This window comes from Chiloscyllium punctatum, chromosome 16 (genome assembly GCF_047496795.1).
Source record: "Chiloscyllium punctatum isolate Juve2018m chromosome 16, sChiPun1.3, whole genome shotgun sequence".
NCBI classification, from domain to species: Eukaryota; Metazoa; Chordata; class Chondrichthyes; order Orectolobiformes; family Hemiscylliidae; genus Chiloscyllium; species Chiloscyllium punctatum.
The window spans coordinates 14,072,489-14,092,085 of NC_092754.1; the positions used below are offsets into that span (position 1 = coordinate 14,072,489).

The 19,597-nt window shown below is 39.9% G+C and overlaps 1 protein-coding gene across 2 annotated transcripts in view; it reads right to left on the bottom strand.

The window, feature by feature from the left end:
• The window catches only part of LOC140486975 (uncharacterized), a 436,936-nt gene that overhangs the window by 397,904 nt on the left and 19,435 nt on the right, over positions 1-19,597 (bottom strand). For both annotated transcript variants that reach the window (XM_072586267.1, XM_072586266.1), the window contains exon 3: positions 19,190-19,299. In XM_072586267.1, coding sequence (XP_072442368.1) covers positions 19,190-19,299 — 110 coding nt within the window. The remainder of the gene's footprint in view (positions 1-19,189; positions 19,300-19,597) is intronic.

Consider the following 19,597-nt stretch of genomic DNA (forward strand, 5'->3'; position numbering starts at 1 on the left):
TAAACATTGTAACTATACCCACATCCACCATTTCCTCGAAGTTCATTCCACACACGAATCACACAGTGTAAAATAAATTTCCCCATATGTCTATTTTAAATCTTTTCCTATCAAACTCAAAAATATGTCCCCAGTCTTGAAATCCCCCACTCTCAGGAAAAGATACTTGTCATTCCCTTTATCTATATGCCTAATGATTTAATAAGCCTCTATAAGATCATCCCTCACCCTTCTATACTCCAGTGAAAAACATCCCAACCTATCCAACCTCTACTTACAAATCAAACCCTCCATTCCCTGCAACATACCCTGTAAATATCCTCTGAACCCTATCCAGATTAATAATATCTTTCCTACAACAGGGCAACCAGAACTCAACACAGTACTCCAGAACAGGCTTCAAAGTCCAGTCAGACCTCAAAATAACATCCCAATTCTTATACTCAAAAGGTCCGAGCAATGAAGGTATGCATGCTAAATGCCTTCTTGACCAGCTTCTCCATATGTGGTGTAAAGTACAATGAATCATGCACTGGAACCCTTGGGTCTCTCTGTTCTAGAACACTACTCAAATCCCTACTTTTAATTGTATAGACCTGTCCTTGTTTGTTTTACCAGAATGCAATATCCGTAACTAAGTTATATAACAGCCAGTTCGTTTAAGAGTTCAATATATTACCCAAGTGTTAATACACTTTTAATGTTGTGATGTGAGTGTTGTATTAAAAGGACTTGTTCTTGTGAATTGGATTGGGTTTCAAACTTCAGGAACTTGGACCCAGGTCAATTATTGAGTCATAGAGATGTACAGCATGAAAGCAGACCCTTCGGTCCAACTTGTCCATGCCGACCAAATATTCTAACCTAATCTAGTCCCATTTGCCAGCATTTGTCCATATCCCTCACAACTCTCCCTATTCATATACCCATCCAGATGCCTTTTAAATGTCGTAATTGTACCAGCCTCCACCACTTTCTCTGGCAGCTCATTCCATACACGCACAACTGTCTGCATGAAAAAGTTGTCCCTTAGGTCCCTTTTAAATTTTTCCTCTCTCCTGCTAAACCAATACCATCTCCTTCTGGACTCCCCCATCCCAGGGAGAAGATTTTGCCTATTTATCCTATGGTTAAATGAATATTATGATTTTATAAACCTCTATAAGATCAGCCCTCAGCCTCCGACGCTCCAGGGAAAACAGCCTCAGCCTATTCAGCCACTCCCTGTAGCTCAAATCCTCCAACCCTCGCAATATCCTTATAAATCTTTTCTGAACCCTCTCACTTCTGGAAAATTTAAGAAAGGAAAAGCCACCACAGTCCCATTGGGCTACTGTCTTGCGAGAGAGAGAGATGATCAACAATGAGTTTAACCAGAAGGTTACAATGTCAAGGGCAAGGGGTGAGGTCAAGAAGACCGGACCTTCATGGTAACACCAGCTGGTGCAGGAACTGAACCTGAGCGGCTGGTGTTACTCTGCATTGTAAACCAGCTGTTCAGCCAACTGAGTTAACCACATTCCAAGCATTCATTATGTTGATAGTTTAGCCTTTTTTTTGTATGTGATGTCCTTTTCATACTTTAAAACAAAATATAAATTTAAACTATAGCTTGACATACTTCATACCCGGATTGATAGAGCATTCATTTGTATAGCATGACATTATACCTCCAGCACATCACAAAGCATTTCATTGTTACTGAATTGCTTCTGATTATAGATACTGGTTAGCTATTACAGTTACAAAATCAGTTTAAATAGATAGTGTGCTTTCACCAGTGTCAGCATCAGTTATAGACAGGAATAAACAAGGTGTTCAAGAGACACAGTCATCAAAGAGAAGTTAATTAGTCAAGTCATAGAATGTTCCTGGTCAGGGATATGCCATTCTTTCTTACCAGGTCAAACTGCATTTTCTTGTTCTTAGAGGTGACCTGAACAGGCCAGGCTGCACACTTGACAGCACCAAATTGTTATCTAATGCTGGAAGATGCGCCTTCCTGTGTGAACGTTAGATCAGCGCAAAAGTCAAGACTACTTCTAATGTTGTCAACACCAACACGTATAGGAAGGCAGAAACTTGTACCTCAAGAGTAAGCAAACAAATTAGACAAATAGATGAAGGAAAGAACAAAAATTAATATGTTGATGCCCCATTCAATTTGAATCCAAAAACTAAAGAAAAGCTGCAGCTTCAAAATGGAGAAAATAATAAACAAAAGAAACAGATTTACTGACCGATTCATCACACATGCAGTACAATAACAGTAACTCGAGCATAAAGTATTGGATTGAGCCTTGGGGGCTATCAATTCACACATGAGGAACTGTGGCCACAGACAGGATTTCAGGAGTCTCCCTTATTAAATACAAAAAAGACTAGCTAGTCTTTGAAAACCCTGGGCCAAGCTTAGCCACGGAAGTCAACTCACACAAAGACAGCATTCAACCTGGAATGCCTCTCCTAATGAGACCCTGTTGAAATACAGAATTTTGAAACCCTCCATCCTATCTGAGGATTTAATCTTTCTTGCTCAGTGTAACATCATTCAGTAATAACCCACAGCTCACTGCAGATACAACAGCTCATTCACACACAGCGGAAGATAGAAATCCAACAAATCAACATTTTTGCACAGGTTCTTTGAAGAAATTTAAGAGGTTCCTATGCATGGGACAGAAATACGTCCACTATGTGAAATATGGCCTTTTCTTGCAGTGATAAAAGCAATCACAGTCTGTGTCTCCAGTTATAAGCTCTTTGATGGTGGATTTCACCATTTGGATATAAAAATTATGATCAAGAATAAGTCATGACCTGAAGCAAATCTCTGGATTTTAAAAATCAAATTTTAAAAGTTTTGGCAACAATTACCCTTCCTGCTCTCTGGAATGTACTATAATTTGAGGGGTACATACTAGATAGTGATTCTACTAGACTTAGTAGATGGTAACTCTTCATGTTAGAGTCCAAACAGCAAACATCAAGAGATTACTCGAATCAAATCTAAACTTCTCATTGAATACATAAATACATACTGTTGCCCAAACAATATCCATGCACATCCTAATCTACCATCCAAACAAATAAATCTCATAGCAGGATATTGATGGAAAGCCATCACTAGTGATTCTGTTGAATTTTCACTTTCTCATCACAAGAAGTCCATTACAGTACTCTGAATGCTACACAAAGGAGATCAGCTATTACTGCCACATCCTGCTTCCATCCTTGGCCGAGGGTAGAGGGTTTATGAGAGAATACACAGTTCTCTGAGCTTCTTCCTTGTGAAAATCTCAAAATGTACTGAACGTATCATGATAGACATGGTGCAGAAATATGACAAGATACAAGCTGTTCGTAGAAGCTTCCAGCCATTGGAATTGCTTAGCGAAGAACGGAGATCACATTCACTTAACCCAATGGAAGGAATTGGGCACGTTCTAGTTGGCTATCCATTTTATAATTTATTTTCTATCATAGTCACTGAAAAAATGCTATCAATAGAGCAAGTATGACAGTAACAGAATGACACAGCTTTCAATGGTGAGGCGATGCACTATAATCAATGGATGGGCTACGAGCATTATTCCCTACCTATGCAAGCTACACATTGGTTACATCCTCCTCCCAGTCATGGCACTGAAGTTCCTCCATTTGGTGAGAATCAGAGAAAGGGAAGCAAAGTTCCAGGATATAGATCAATTGGAGGCAAGGGCAGAAAAATAGCAGATAAAGTTTAATCCAGACAAACATGAGGTGATACATTTTAGAAGGTCAAGTACAGATGGAAATTACAGTGAATGGCTCAACCTTTAGGAGGATTGATACGCAGAGGGATCTGGGTGTGCAAGTCTATATATCACTGAATGTGGCAGCGCAGACAGATAAGGTAATAAAAAAGGCCTATGGCATGCTTGTCTTCATTGGAAGGGGCATCGAGTATAAGGATAGACAAGTTATGCTGCAGCTTTATAAAACTTTAGTTAGGCTCCACTTGGAATACTGCATACAGTTCTACACACCACACTACCAAAAGGATGTGGATACTTTCGAAAAGGTTTACCAGGATGTTGCCTGGTATGGGGGTTTTAGCTTTGAAGGAAGGTTGGCTAGACTGGGTTTGTTTTCACTAGAATGCAGGAGATTGAGGGCCAACCTAATAAAAGTGTATAAGATTGTGAATAGCATGGAGAAAGTGGAAAGTATGAAACTTTTTTCCAGGTTGGAGGGGTCAATTACTGGGGGACACAGGTTCAAGGTGCAAGGGTGGGGAAAGTTTAAAGAGATGTGCAAGGCAGGTTTTTCCACTCAAAGGGTAGAAGGTGCCTGGAACACATTGCCAGAGGTGGTGGTGGAAGCAGACACAATAGCAGCTTTGAAGACGAATATGGCGGGAATAGAGGGATATGGATTCTGCAAGTAAAGATGGTTTTGGTATGGAAGAGCAAAATGTGGTGGCACAGGCTTGGAGGGCTGAAAGGCCTGTTCCTGTGCTGTAATCTTTTTTGTACAATGTGGTGAGTTTTCCATCAACTATTTTCATATAAATGTAATTACTCAAACCTCTATGAGAAGAATATGCAAAATAAAAGTTTTAAAATAGCCTAAGTAAATAAAGATGTCACACTCATATTGGCATTCATTTTGTTTCTACTGCAGAAGAACTGCACCCAATTCTGCTCTTCACAATGCCAAATGGACCACAAGGATAAGAGAAATAATTTTAGCTGGAGAAGGAGCGAGTACTCAGACCAGCTCTTCCACAAGTCTTTTAAGTCCAATGAGTAATCCTGAAGATAATTATCCTGCCCTATCTCTAGGCATTAAACCTCAATCAAACCACAAAATGTAACCATGAAAAGAGAAGAAAAATCAGCAAATAAAAGAGTCAAAACATCAACACAATTTCAAATTCTTTTCCTCTGAGTTTTTTTTGCTAGTGATTCATTTTCCTAATGGGATCCGTGAGGAAAGTTGAGTCTGGGAAAATGAAAGGCAGTTAATTATAGTGGTCTGAATGAAGGAAAGCAAACTCCACAAAATGTACAGCCAAAGTGATTAAAGTAATCTAATTATAGAGATGTCGAATGCAGCCGGTCACAATAACAATTCCAGTTCAAAGATTTGGTCTGCTGCCTTCCTGATTCTATCCTTGGTGTTAAGCAAGAAGTATGAGGGTCGGGTTGAGTTTACACAGGGTGTCTGAGCCACTTCCTTCTGACACAGTGCAAGAGGCAAACTGGTTTTACACTTTATTCGGGTAGCGAGCGAGCATTGTACAAGCAGAGACCCACAAAACGCAAGTGTGGCTTTGCCTGTTGTAGCTCAATGTGCAACCTCTCTTGAATAGAAGAATAGCACCTATTAAGACTTCAAGATACACTTTACGGCCAATGAAGTACTTTTTGAAGAGCAGTGCTGTAATTTCAAAAGCCTATTTCACTCAAGTTCCCACATACAACGACATAGTGACCAGATACTCTGTGACGTATTAAAGGATAACAGGGAGAAATTAATTGAACTTGTATTTTCCTCTTTTTCTATCCACAGTGTTTTTTCTATTTCTTTTCCATTTTTAAATAGGGCATGGTGTGTTCCCTGAAAACCCTGTTTGCTAAGTCCATTTTGAAAAAACAGTAACAAGCTCGTTTCAAGATTTAAATAAAGGTACAGTTGATTCATACCCAAGGAAATGATTATAACACACACCCCGAAATAAGCAAGGAAGAGAAAAGATTTTTAAAAAAGAATAAGTTAAAACTCAAAGATGTGGACATTAATTCACATGATTTTGACTTCAGTCCAGTAAGCCAATGTCCATGAATGCTCTTTTCCACCAACATTTGAATTCAAGTGCATGAAGTTGTAGAATTCCTCTTATTGTTGATGATGGTACAGTGAGATATTTTCCAGCGCTTGCAAAATTTCTTCCAGAACTAGGTTTTGCAGAATATTTAGACAAAAGCCAGACTTAACAAAAAACTAAAGCAATACACTGTGGATGCTGGTGATCCAAAATAAAAAGAAAGTGCTAGAGAAACTCAGCAGGTCTACCAGCATCTGTGGAGAGAGAAACAGAGTTACTATTTCAAGGCTAATGATTATTTTTATCTTAGCTAAGCCTGAAGGTTGGCAGTAGTATCATCAATTAGATTCTTAGTAGATGAATTTTTGAAATAATTAGGTCTTTATCAGACTGAAGTAAGGCAATCCAGAAACTACAATTTAACCATTTGTCAAAAGCCAGGGATTGGTCATGTGATGGACTTCCTGGCAGAATCAGTTTCAACTTAATGGCGTTGTTTCTATGTCACAACTGGTTTCTATTTCTCTGGCAATGACCATTGTTAATTTATACGAAGAGCAATTTTGAACTATTAGACCCACTTCAGGTGTAATGAGTTTAATTAGCTCCTGTTTGCCCAAACTAGGACAGATAGACAACTGGTCTGCTAGTCTGATTTGATTTGTGCACTGTAAAGGTGTGGCATTTCAGCAGGATAATGTCTGAGTTCTGCTCTGGTAATTACTGATTGAAAGTCTACAAAAATTATGGTCAATTTGAATGATGTGAAATGTACTGGCCATGTTCTAATCCAGTAAAGATCATTTTAAAACACAAACAGGAAAGTATAGTTTTAAAATGAAGACCAGGAATGGTAGGATTTGGGAACCTTGGATAACAGGGGAAGTTATCAGCTTAGTCAAAAAAAAAGCATGCCTAATGTCCAGGCAAGTGAAGACAAAGTCCTTGAAGAGTACAGAGAAGGTAAGGAGGAGCTCAAAAGGAGAGTTAGGAGAGCTAAAGGGGGCGATGAAATGTCAAAGAGTCATAGAGCTGTACAGCATGAAAATAGACCCTTCTGTTCAACTTGTACATGCTGGCCAGTTATCCTAACTTAATCTACTCCCATTTACTAGCACTTGGCCCATACCCCTCTAAACCCTTCCTATTCATAGACCCATCCAAATGCCTTTTAAATGTTGTAATTGTACCAGCTTCCACCACTTCCTCTGGCAACTCATTCCATACACCCACCACCCTCTGTGTGAAAAGGCTGCCCCTTAGATACCTTTTATATCTTTCCCCTCTCACCCTAAACCTATGCCCTCTAGTTCTGGACACCCTCAACCCAGGGCAAAGACCCGGTCCATTTATTCTATCCATGCCCCTCATGACTTTATAAACCTCTATAAGGTCAACCATCAGCCTCCAACACTCCAGGGAAAACAGCCCCAGTCTACTCAATGTCTTCCGATAGCTCAAATCCTCCAACCCTGGCAATAGCGCTGTAAATCTTTTCTGAACCCTTTCAAGCCAAACTAATTTCTGTACAGTTACAACATGACATCCCAACTCCAATAGAAAATGATCTGACCAATAAAGGAAAGCATACCAAATGCCTTCTTCACTATCCTATCTACCTGCGACTCTACTTCAAGGAGCTTTGAACCTGCACTCCAAGGTCTCTTTGTTCAGCAACACTCCCTAGAACCTGACCATTAAATTAAAAAGTCCTGTCCTGATTTGCTTTTCCAAAATGCAGCACCTTGCATTTATCTAAATTAAACGCCATCTGCCACTCCTCAGCCCATTGGCCCATCGGATCATGATCCTGTTGTAATCTGAAGTAACCTCCTTTGCTGTCCACTACATCCCCAAGTTGTGTCATCTGCAAACTTACTAACTATACCTGCTACGTTCACATCCAAATTATTAAATAAATAACAAAAAGTAGTGGACCCAGCACCGATCCTTGTGGCATACTATTGGTCACAGGCCTCCAATCTGAAAAGCAACCCTCCATCACCACCCACTATCTTCTACCTTTGAGCCAGGTCTGTGTCCAAATGTCTAGATCTCCCTGTGTTCCATGAGATCTAACCTTGCTAACCAGTCTCCCATGGGGAACTTTGTCGAAAGCTTTACTGAAGTCCATATACATCACGTTCACCGCTCTGCCCCCATCAATCCTCTTTGTGCTTCTGCAAAAAACACAATCAAGTTTGTGAGACATGATTTCCCACGCACAAAGCCATATTGACTATCCATAATCAATCCTTGCCTTTCCAAATACATGTAAATCCTGTCTCTCAGGATTCCCTCCAACAACTTGCCCACCACCGACGTCAGACTCACTGATCTATAGTTTCCTGGCTTGTCCTTACCACCCTTCTTAAACAGTAGCACCACATTTGCCAAACTCCAGTCTTCTGGCACCTCACCTGCGATTATCGATGATACAAATATCTCAGCAATGAACCCAGCAATCACTTCCCTAGCTTCCCATAGAGTTCTAGGGTATGCCTAATCAACTCCTGGGGATTTATCCACTTTTATGCATTTTAAGACATCCAGCACCACCTCCTCTGTTATATGGACATTTTTCAAGATGTCACCATCTATTTTCTCACATTCTATATCTTTCATGTAATTCTTCACAGTAAACACTGATGCAAAATATTAATTTAGTATCTCCAGCTATTTAGTATTTAGCAATCTCTTGTGACTACACTAATATGCTGCCTTGCCGGTCTTTGAGCGGCACTATTCTCTCCCTAGATACCCTTTTGTCCTTAATGTATTTGAAAAAAAACCCTTTGGATTCTCCTTAACACTATTTGTCAAAGCTATCTCATGTCCCCTTTTTGCCCTCCTGATTTCCTTCTTAAGTATACTCCTATTGCCTTGTGCTCTAAGGATTCACTCGATCTTAGCTGTGTATACCTTACATATGCTTCGTTCTTTTTGTTAACCAAACCCTCAATTTCTCAAGTCATCCAGCATTTGCTATACCTACCAGCCTTTCCTTTGACCCTCACAGGAATATACTGTCTCTGGACTCTCATTATCTCATTTCTGAAGGCTTCCCATTTTCCAGCCATCCCTTTAGTGGCGAACATCTGCCCCCAATCAGCTTTTGAAACTTCTTGCCTATTACAATCAAAATTAGCCTTCCTCCAAATTAGAACTTCAACTTTTAGATCTGGTCTATCATTTTCCATCACTATTTTAAAACGAATAGAATTATGGTCGCTGGTCCCAAAGGGCTCCCCAACTGACACCTCCGTCACCTGCCCGGCCTTATTTCCCAAGAGCAGGTCACGTTTTGCACCTTCTCTGGTAGGAACATCCACATACTGAATCAGATAATGTTCTTGTATTAACAAATTTCTTAACAAATTCCTCTCCATCTGAAGCCACTATGGCAGTCCCAGTCTATGTTTGGAAAGTTAAAATCCCTTACCATAACCATCCTATTATTCTTAAAGATAATTTAAATCTCCTTACAAATTTGTTTCTCAATTTCCCTCTGACTATTAGGGGGTTCTATAAATACAATCCCAATAAGGTGATCATCCCTTTCTTATTTCCTTGGAGAAAGGGAAGACCTCAGATGCTGAAGAACTCAGAGTCAAAAAGGGTGGTGCTGGAAAAGCACAGCAGGTCAGGCAGCATCCTGAGGAGGAGGAGAGTCAATAAAGGGCTTATGCCTGCAACGTTGACTCTCCTGCCCTTTTTGACTATGAAATGCCCTTGGCCTGCAGGGTCAAGGAGAACCCAAGGCATTTTATACATATGTTAGGAGCAAGAGGATAGCTAAGGAAAGAGTAGACCCATTCAAGGATAAAGGAAAGAAGTTATGTGTGGACTCAGAGGAAACTGGTAAGTTCCTTAATGTGTACTTTATGTCAGTATTCACTAAAGAGAGAGACCCGTGGGATGTTGAAGTTAGGGAAAGGTGTGTGAATACTCTTGGGCAGATCAACAGAATGAGGAAGAGTTAGGTGTCTTGAAATACATTCAGGTAGATAAGTACTCAGGGCCAGATGGGATCTATCCCAGGATATGATGGGTGGCAAGGGAGGAAATAGCTGGGACCTTAGCTGATACCTTTGCATCCTCTTTTGCCTCAAGTGAAGTTCCAAAGGACTGGAGAATGGCCGATGTTGTTCCTTTGTTTGAGAAGCAAAACAGAGATAATCCAGATAATACACCAGTGAGCCTTACTTCTGTTGTAAGAAAGGTTTTGGGAAGGATTATAAGAGATAAGATTTATAATCATCTAGCAAGCAACATTTGATTTCAGATAGTCAACATGATTTCGTTAAGGGCAGATCGTGTCTCACAAACCTCACTGAGTTTTTTGAGAAGGTGACCAAGCATGTAGATGAGGGTAGGGCAGTTGATGTGGTATACATGGAATTCAGTAAAGCCTTTGATAAAGTTCCACATGGTAGGCTGTTGGAGAAAATGCAGAGACATGGGATTGAGGGTGATTTAGCAGTTTGAATTAGAAATTGGCTTTCTGAAAGAAGGCAGCGAGTGGTGGCCGATGGAAAATATTCAGCCTGGAGTCCGGTTACTAGTGGTGTGCCACGAGGATCTGTTTTGGGACCACTGCTGTTTGTCATTTTTATAAATGACTTAGACACAGGCATAGGTGAATGGATTAGTAAATTTGCAGATGACACTAAAGTCGGTGGAGTAGTGGACAGTTTGGAAGAATGTTACAGGTTGCAGGAGGACTTGGATAAACTGCAGAATTGGGCTGAGAAGTGGCAAATAGAGTTCAATGCAGCTAAATGTGAGGTGATGTACTTTGGCAAGAATAACAGGAAGGCAGAGTACTGGGTCAATGGAAAGATTCTTGGTAGTGTGGATGTCCAGCAGCATTAAGAAAGCATACAGTGTGTTGGGTTTCATTGGTAGAGGGATTGAGTTCCAGAGCCGCAATATCATGCTGCAACTATACAAAACGCTAGTGCGGTCGCACTTAGAATATTGTGTACAGTTCTGGTCGCCATATTTCAGAATGGATGTGGTAGCATTGAAAAAAGTGCAGAGGTGATTTACCAGGAGGTTGCCTGGTCTGTAGGTAAGGTCTTACATGGAAAGGCTGAGAGACTTGGATCTGTTCTCATTGGAAAGAAGAAAGCTAAGAAGGAATTTGATAGAGACATACAAGATGATCAGAGGATTAGATAGGGTAGACAGTGAAAGTCCTGTTCCTAGGGTGATGAGGTCAGCTTGTATGTGGGGGCATAACTACAAATTGAGGGGTGATAGATTTAAGATAGATGTCAAAGGCAAATTCTTTACTCAGAGAGTGGTATGGGCACGGAATGCCCTACCTGTCAATGTACTTAACTCAGCCACATTAGGGAGATTTAAACAATCCTTGGATAAGCACATGGATGATGATGGGATAGTGTAGGGGAAATGAGCTGAGAATAGTTCACAGGTCGGCGCAACATCGAGGTCAAAGGGCCTGTTCTGCACTGTATTGTTCTATGTTCTAATTGCAGGCCAGTGGTGGGGAAGCTATTGGAAAAGATATGGAGAGACAGGATTTATTTACATTTGGAAGCAAATGGCATTGTGGGGAAATTCAGGACTCACCAATTTGATTGAGTTTATTTTAGGAGGTGACAAAAATTACTGAGTGAAGGACAGAGGATAAGGTCTACATGGACTTCAGTAAAGCATTTGATAAGGTTATTTATGGCAGGCTGGTACAGAAGGTAGAGTCTTATAGGATCTGGAGTGAGCTGGCTAGATAGATACAAAACAAGCTTGGTCACAGAAGACAGAGAGAAAGGAGATCAGTAACTAGTGGTGTTCCACAGGGATCAGTGCTGGAACCTTTATTGTTTGTATTATATCTAAATGATCTGGAGGAACATGTAAGTGGTGTGATTAGCAAGTTTGTGATTGACACCACTAAATTGGCTAGTTGCAGATAGTGAGGCAGATTGTCAAAGAATACAGTGGGATAAGGATAGATTGCCAATTTGGGCAGAGAAATGGCAGGTGGAGTTTGATCTGGACAAATGTGACGTGATGTATTTTGGAAAATGAAATTCAGGTGTGAATTACACAATAAATGGCAGAACCCTTGGCAGCATTGACGTACAGAAGAATCTGGGCAAATAGGTCCCTAGAGTTCTGAAAGTGGCAATGCAAGTGGATAAGACGATCAAAAAGATATACAACACACTTGCCTTCATCAGCTATGGTATTGAATACAAAAGTTGGCAAGTTGAATTGAATTGAATTAAATTTATGTTGCAGATGTACAAAATTTTAGTAAGGCCACACTTGGGATATTCGATGCAGTTCTGGTTGTCGCACTATCAGAAGGTCATGAATGCTTTTGAGAAGTGCAGAGAAGGTATACCAGAATATTACCTGCTCTGAAGGGTTTTAGTTATGTAGAGAGATTGGATAACAATTTTTGAGAATATTTGTAGCTCGAGATGATGATAAGTATGCAACTTAGCTCGATGAGCTGCAAGGTTTGTTTTCAGACATTTTGTCACCATACTAGGTAACATCATCAGTGAGAGTCTCTGATGGAGTGCTGGAAGCTGAGGGACAACCTGATAGAGGTCTACAAAATTGAGGCATAGACAGGGTGGATAGTCAGAGGCTTTTTTCTCCCAGGGTGGAAAGGTCAACTACAAGAGGGTACAGGTTCAAGGTGACAGGGAGAGGTGCAGAGAAATGTTTTCACATAGAGGGTGGTGGGTGCCTGGAATTCATTGCCAGTGGAGGTAGTGGAAGCAGACACATTAGTAACATTTAAGACTTATCTTAATAGATACATGAACGGGGGCGGGCAGAGAGATAGAAACAATACATGGGTAATAAGTAACTGGTCTAAAGAAGGATTAGGATCGGTACGGGCTTGGTGGGATGAAGAGTCTGTTCCTGCGCTGTATTGAATTGTATTCTATTAAAACAATTTAGCATCTCTCTTGATTATGAATACAATATTAGTAGAAGGATAAATACTGTTAGGACTCCCTTGTTCCATTTCAAAATAGCTCCTTGGTATCTTCTAGGTCCACTGTAAAGGGCAAGTGGGACTTCAGTTAATGAAGGTGGCACATTGAACATTCCCTTAGTACTATACTGAGGCACAAGGCTAGATTACGCCTTCAAATTTTCAGAGTGGAACGTGAATCCACAATGTTCCAACTCATTGGCAAAGGTTACAACACTGAGCCACAGATGATAAAACAGCTTTGCTTGAGGTCCATTATGTTTGGGTCTTATTTTCTTTATTGTCACCTATTGTAGCCATCTGCAGCCAGGAGAGAAGAGCTCCTGGATGTTAATTTTGTTTACATTGGCAAGGGAAAAAAAAACCACACAACTTCTGTACAAGATCTTGTCCATGTCAAATTAATACTTAAACATTGCTAAAAGTAGACAAAATGTAGCAGCTTTTCATCTTATGCTCATCAGGACTGAAATGCAAGAAAACCAACATTATACAGCATGAGAAGACAACACAGATTGATTTGACTATGATTGACATGGAGATACAATGTGAATATCCATCAATCTTAGTTAATTGATGAAGTTAAAACCAGGTAAGTTGACTTTGGATTGGTCAGGGTGTTGTCATGGGGATGCAGCAGGGGTCCACTGTCTGCATTTTTTTTAACAAGGAAAGTACATATTCCCTTTGCATTTAAGAACAATGCCTGGTGCTTGAATAAGTGAAACATCTAGCATGTACAAATGAATCAAACTAAGCCCAACCGATATTCGGGGAGAATCTGACGGTGCTTATCAAATAATCCTGATTGTGCAAAGAGCTACACTGGAATCCCATTTCAAATTATAGATTGGACTTGCTAAACTAAACAAGAACAGACAGACTCACTGAACCACTCTTCAGCCTTAGTCACCTAAGGGTCAGCCTTTACTCAATGGATAGAACCTCTGCCTCCAAATCAGAAGATTGTGGATCCAGAGAATCAAGGAAATAATCTACACTTATTAACCTTCCAGTGCAGCATTAAGGCAGTATTGCACTACTGGAGGTTCTGTTTTTTGGAAAAGATGTTAAGCCCAAGCACCATCTCCTTGTTCATGTAGACATAAAAACATCTTTCTACTTGAAAACAAAGTTCTCTAATTGATATGACAAACTTTTATTCCACAATCAGAACCAATAAGAACAACTAACCTGGTAATTTATCTCGGTTCCGTTTGCAGAACCTTGCTGTGCACTTATTTGGTTGCCATATTTACCCAATTACATACGGATCGCACCACAAAGAGAACTTCACTGACTGTAAAGACATTTCAACATCCTGAATTCATGATAGATGCTGTATAATTTTTTTTTCTCATCTACTCAATCCATCCTAAACTGCGGCTAATGTTTACATGTCATTGCATGGGTTAATACTATTATGCCCCCTGACCTTTGCAAGCTAACTTTTCCATTCAGTAAAACAAACAGAGGTTGCTCAGGGCAAAATGTTCTGACATTTCTTTATATTATGCACAGGTAAGTTATTTCTCATGTTAAACATTATCTTAATGTTATTACACCTGACTTTTGAAAAATAAAATCAAGTAATGTTGTGGGGAAGAAAAGTTCTGGCAAAAAATAAATGCAAACTAGCAACTGTGGCTATGAACACAGCTCAGACACAGTGTTATACAATTATCTCCACAACTGCAATCTCTTGCATGTTATTTTTCCAATATCCTTTTTTCTTTCTGTAATTCCTACAGGCAGTGGGATGGACTTTCAACTGTTTCTTGCTTGAAAAACAGGCTGTCTGCAGTTGGAAGGCATAAAGGGGAATGAGGGAAGAACCTTTTGCTGCCCCTTGGTCACATGTCTTGCCAGGTTTATAACTGGGCACACTGTGTGATCATCTGTTTCAGGCAGAGACAACTTAAATTTGCAAATTCCATCAGACTTTTTACACATGCTCTCCTTTGCCAGCAGACAGTAAGCATCCTAAAATATTCAGCTTAAAAGTGATCACTGGTGAGCATTCCACAGAACAGCTTATTAATTTTTTTGAGAGACCAGGAGCAAGAGTGAGGAAATAGTAAGAAAAAGGAAAAGTAGGGAGATCAAAGACTGAATAAAGAACTGTCGACATGAATAAAAACTCCTGCAAGAAACATGATTTTCAGCATGTTTTTATGTTTGAAAATTGAAATAGTTTGTTCCACTGGACTTGCAGCTGGTACTACCACTAATGTTGTCCTCTCATGCTCTGTGGTTTTCACTGGAGCTTTTTTTTATTGTCATTTCTGCTCCACAGTTAAGATGGTGAGAGTTTCAATCATGTCAGTGTGACAAAGATACAGATCTTCTGCAAAACTGCAATCACCAACAGGTTATTGCTCTGCTCTAATTTTTTTGTGACACAGTTCCATGTTTCGACAGGCTTTCCAATCCAGGCTCCTTCAGAAATACGGAGAAAACTTCAATTACAAAGCTTTCTTATAGCAGTAAAACTTTATGCAGAGGGAGAGAGAATACCAGCTGCCATACATTTAAGTGCAAATGTTTGTGAATGGATGAAAGGATGAATGTTGGTGAATGAGTGAGTGAATGAATGCATGAATGGGCAGGGTGGTAGATGCATGAGATAAGCGGGTAAATTGGAAAGTGGAGGAGATGACAGGCAGGTGCGTAGATAGTTGAGTCGGGGCTAGTTTGGTCAGTTCAAGAGGGGCTAGTGTGGTTAGCTTGCACAACATAACTAATGAGGCTGGATCAGGATTAGGAGAAAATGAGGATGCAGATGCTGAAGATCAGAGTCGAGAATGCGGTGCTGGAAAAGCACAGCAGGTCAGGCAGCATCCGAGGAGCAGGAGGATCGATGGTTTGGCAGGTCGGGTCAGCGAGTGAGTGATGGCCTTCAATTTCAAGTGACTGCGTTCAGTTGCACAGTTAGCCAGGAGTTAGACGAGAATTTTCTTGTCAAACGTATCCTAGTTAACTGTCCAAGTGAGTATGTCAGAACTGTTTGAAGACTCGGTCTCTCAAAAGTTGGAGGTTATTTTGGGAGGATCACAGGAAGAGGGGAACAGCTGCCAGAAGTTCACATTTCCCAAGCAATTCCCACAGAGTCAGCATGGCTGTGGGGTCTAATGAGCATCTTGGGTCATACATCCAATGATCCAAAGGTCAAATAATCTAGGCCAACAAGTACAAGTACTTTTGTTACTGTCTGACAGACTTCGTTCGGTTATCACAAGCAATCTTAGTCTTCTACTGCCACACTTGATATTTTCATTTCATGGAGCATCTGCAGAAACTGTTCAAAAATTGTTCAAATCTTACTGGACTCAGAACATGATATGGTTGACTCAGTTATATGTATACTCATTGCATTTCTGATGACGATTCTAACAATTTGAGGACCTACACAACACATGTTTTTGAAGATCTGGCCGGTAGCAGTTCCATGTTTTCCTGGTGTATATGATGTTGGGCATCTTTTTCAAGATAGATTCCTTCTTCTTCTATTGGTGTACTAGTTTTACACTATTACCAAAATTCTCTCCCAACAGCAGTTATTCAACTAGTAAGCAAACATTATGACTTTCAGCTTGAAACCAACTTCGTATTTCATTTCTTTTGTTGCAAGATCTATTTCTGTTCATCCCTTGTCATATTTGATCTGGTCTAGGTGGAGCAAGTCTTAAATTTCAGAGAATTTCAGCATATTTATTGTCAACAAGCCCTACATGACCTGCTTAAATCATATGCACCGACTTATTGGGTGAGTAAAATTTGCAATTGACGAGAAAAATTGAGGTCAACTCCCGATATGAGTACAATCTTTCTCAGCAGATAAAAAGGTTGACTTTTATCTAAGTATGAAGGTCGGCCATGAAAAAGAATGAGATCCGCTTACTGGGGGGTGGGAGATGGGGGATGGAGGATGGTTGATACATGAGATATGGGAAGTGCATCATGAATGGGAAAACAGGGACACTGGACCTTTGGTTTCCAAACTCTCCACTACTGAGGGGTTTTCTCACTTCATGCCTGAGACTGTCTAAGACCAATTGATGTAAGATTGATTGCTATGAAGTGTCAGTCATGACTCTCACCTGAGTTCCAGTCCTACTCCAGAGCACAAAGCCCAGATTGACATCCCAGTGCGTTTGTGCCTGAGGTTTTGCACTGGTAGAAATATTACCTTTGGGTAGAATGAGGTGCCTTACGATTTGTCAGTTGGATGTAAATTATCCCATAACGCTAGGCAAAGAGGACCAGAAAAAGTCCCCCCTAGAATCCTGCCTAATAAATACCTCTCAACCAAAATGAAAAACTGAAATAGATTATTTAGTCATTATCTTCTTCTTGATCCTGGGAACTGCATGCTCACAAATAATTTGCAACACTTCAACAATGACTATACTCCAAATTTCTTAATGGACTACAAATACTTGAAGATGTTCTGAGGGTGTGAAAGCTGTGATATAGAAGTTTTGAAAAGTCAAGAAAATCCATTGCATCATGTGACAACTAGGACTGTAACATGCAATGTAAATAGACCTTGGATTATTTAAGTCTCTTAATTCCTGTTACTGATTTCGGCCAAAATTCTCCTCTTGCAGTCAGAATTCCACCTGGATGAACCTCCATCCACCCCTTGGAATCCAACAGCACAAAACCCACTACTTTGGATGTCTTAAGTGACAGGATCCTGTTGAATTGTTGCCAGAAAGGATGAACCTGCCAGCAAGATGTGGAAGAGAAGAACTGAGCACCAGAAAAAAGATCCTTAAAATAAGAAGTTCTCCAAAGACTGGAATTGCAGTTCAATTTGAAGTGACAGATAAAGATGTGATCCCACGCCTTTTTTAGTCACACCTTCCCAGATTTCTTGCCCACTCCAGTGTGGTGAGCTCCCAACTGGAGCTCAAATGAGTGGAAATTATTTTGAATTATATTGATCAGATCTTGAAATGATTTTCAGCTACTTGACCTCCAGACAGACATTATGAATTGTGCAGCTATTTTGGATGGAAGTTTAAAATCTCTCCTATCCATCAACCAACATCATTAAAAACAAATTACAGATTATTTGATTATTATATTACCATTTGTGGGAGCTACTATAAGTAATTTGTGACTATGTTTCCTACATTACAACAATTCAATAAAATACTTCAATAAAATACTTTGAGATGACCCAAGTTTCTGAAACATACAGTATAAACTGCAAGTTTTCATTTTCCTTTCAAACAACTGCAATCCTTTTCAGTTAAATCAATCTTCCCTATTACTGCGCATTGTGTATTAGGCTGTGCTTTAGGCTCTTTACTCTGAGGAATAAACAGCACTCTAATGCAACTTTCCATTAGAATGTCACTGAAGTTTCAGGAGCACATCAGTCACACAGAGAAACAAAGATCAGAGGTGACAAGCTGATTAGGAGGTTTAAAAAAACCTTTAGAGTATAAATTCAGATTGGTAACATAAACAGTCAAAATTAAATTGGGAACCAATACATGTTCCTACGAATATCACCGTATTAATGACTAGATAGTCTGATTTTAGGCATTGGTTAAAGGATAATTATTGACTAAGTATCTTGTTCTTTGTCGAGTTGTGCGGTGAGAACTTTATATCCATCTAAAAGAGCTAAGACGGCCTCAGTTTAACAAATGATTGCACTGAACTGAATTGTTAATGTAGATTTTGTGCTCAAATCTCTGCAGCGTAACTTGAACCCTAATCATATACTCAGAGGCAAGGCAACTGAGCCACCGCTACCAGCTAACTGGGTTCAGTATAGCTAGTCTGCATCTCAATGTAGTTAACTATTTTTTGGAAATATGTAGCACACACCTAGGGATACAATATAGAAAATGAGGTAACTGTTTCTCCCACTAACTGTCCAAGTTAGGCCTTATAGGCAATCTATTTGGAACAACAGCTCATTGTTTATATGGTTTGCATCAGTGGTGAGTGCTTTATTTCTTCTGGTGCAATGTTGGTTGCAGATGGTTTCCATTCAAATCTTTTCATAAGTCAAAACATAATGCAGGACAAGATGAAATAGCCAATCATAAGGACGAGGAAGTGTTCACATGTCAGATCTTTAAAATTAATATTATTACATCCCTGTATGGAATGTGATCATGAGTATGATTGTTCACAAGTCGGATGTTCATAAGTCGGTGACCACTTCATAACACAGGAGTTAACCCTTCAGTGTAAATGCCAACATTTGTTGCCATGAAGACACAATGGTACCCCTGTCCAGACATGACCACCTAAAGGCCATCCTTATGCCAGCAGAAAAATATTGATGATACTGTTAATGAAACCCAAGATATATCACTGACCAGCCTTAAGTGGAGCTGTTGTTTGTATTCAAAAAGGGAACTTACGGTAGAGACATCCAGCTTCATTGTTGAGTTGTATCCACCCTGGACAACACTTCAAGACCACCTTAAAGTCCATACTGTAAACCTGTCTGTATGCTGTATAGTATGCAGTTCTGTAAGAAAACAAGATTTATTTAGTAATTCTCAGATCCCTTATCAACTTTTCTGTCAACTAACCACGCTGCCACAGAAAAGAAATGTTTGGATTGAAAAGATGTGAATTTGTATCACATCTTATTACACCTCTCTATTATCTCAAAAAGCTTCAGACTTTTTCACACAACAAGTTATGCACTGGAAGGCATTGTCAACTACAATGCTGTGGCTCTGGAGTCATGTGTAGGCTAGATCAGGTAAGGATAGCAGCTTCTTTCACATTAGTGAACCAGATGTGTTTTTTCAACAAATAAA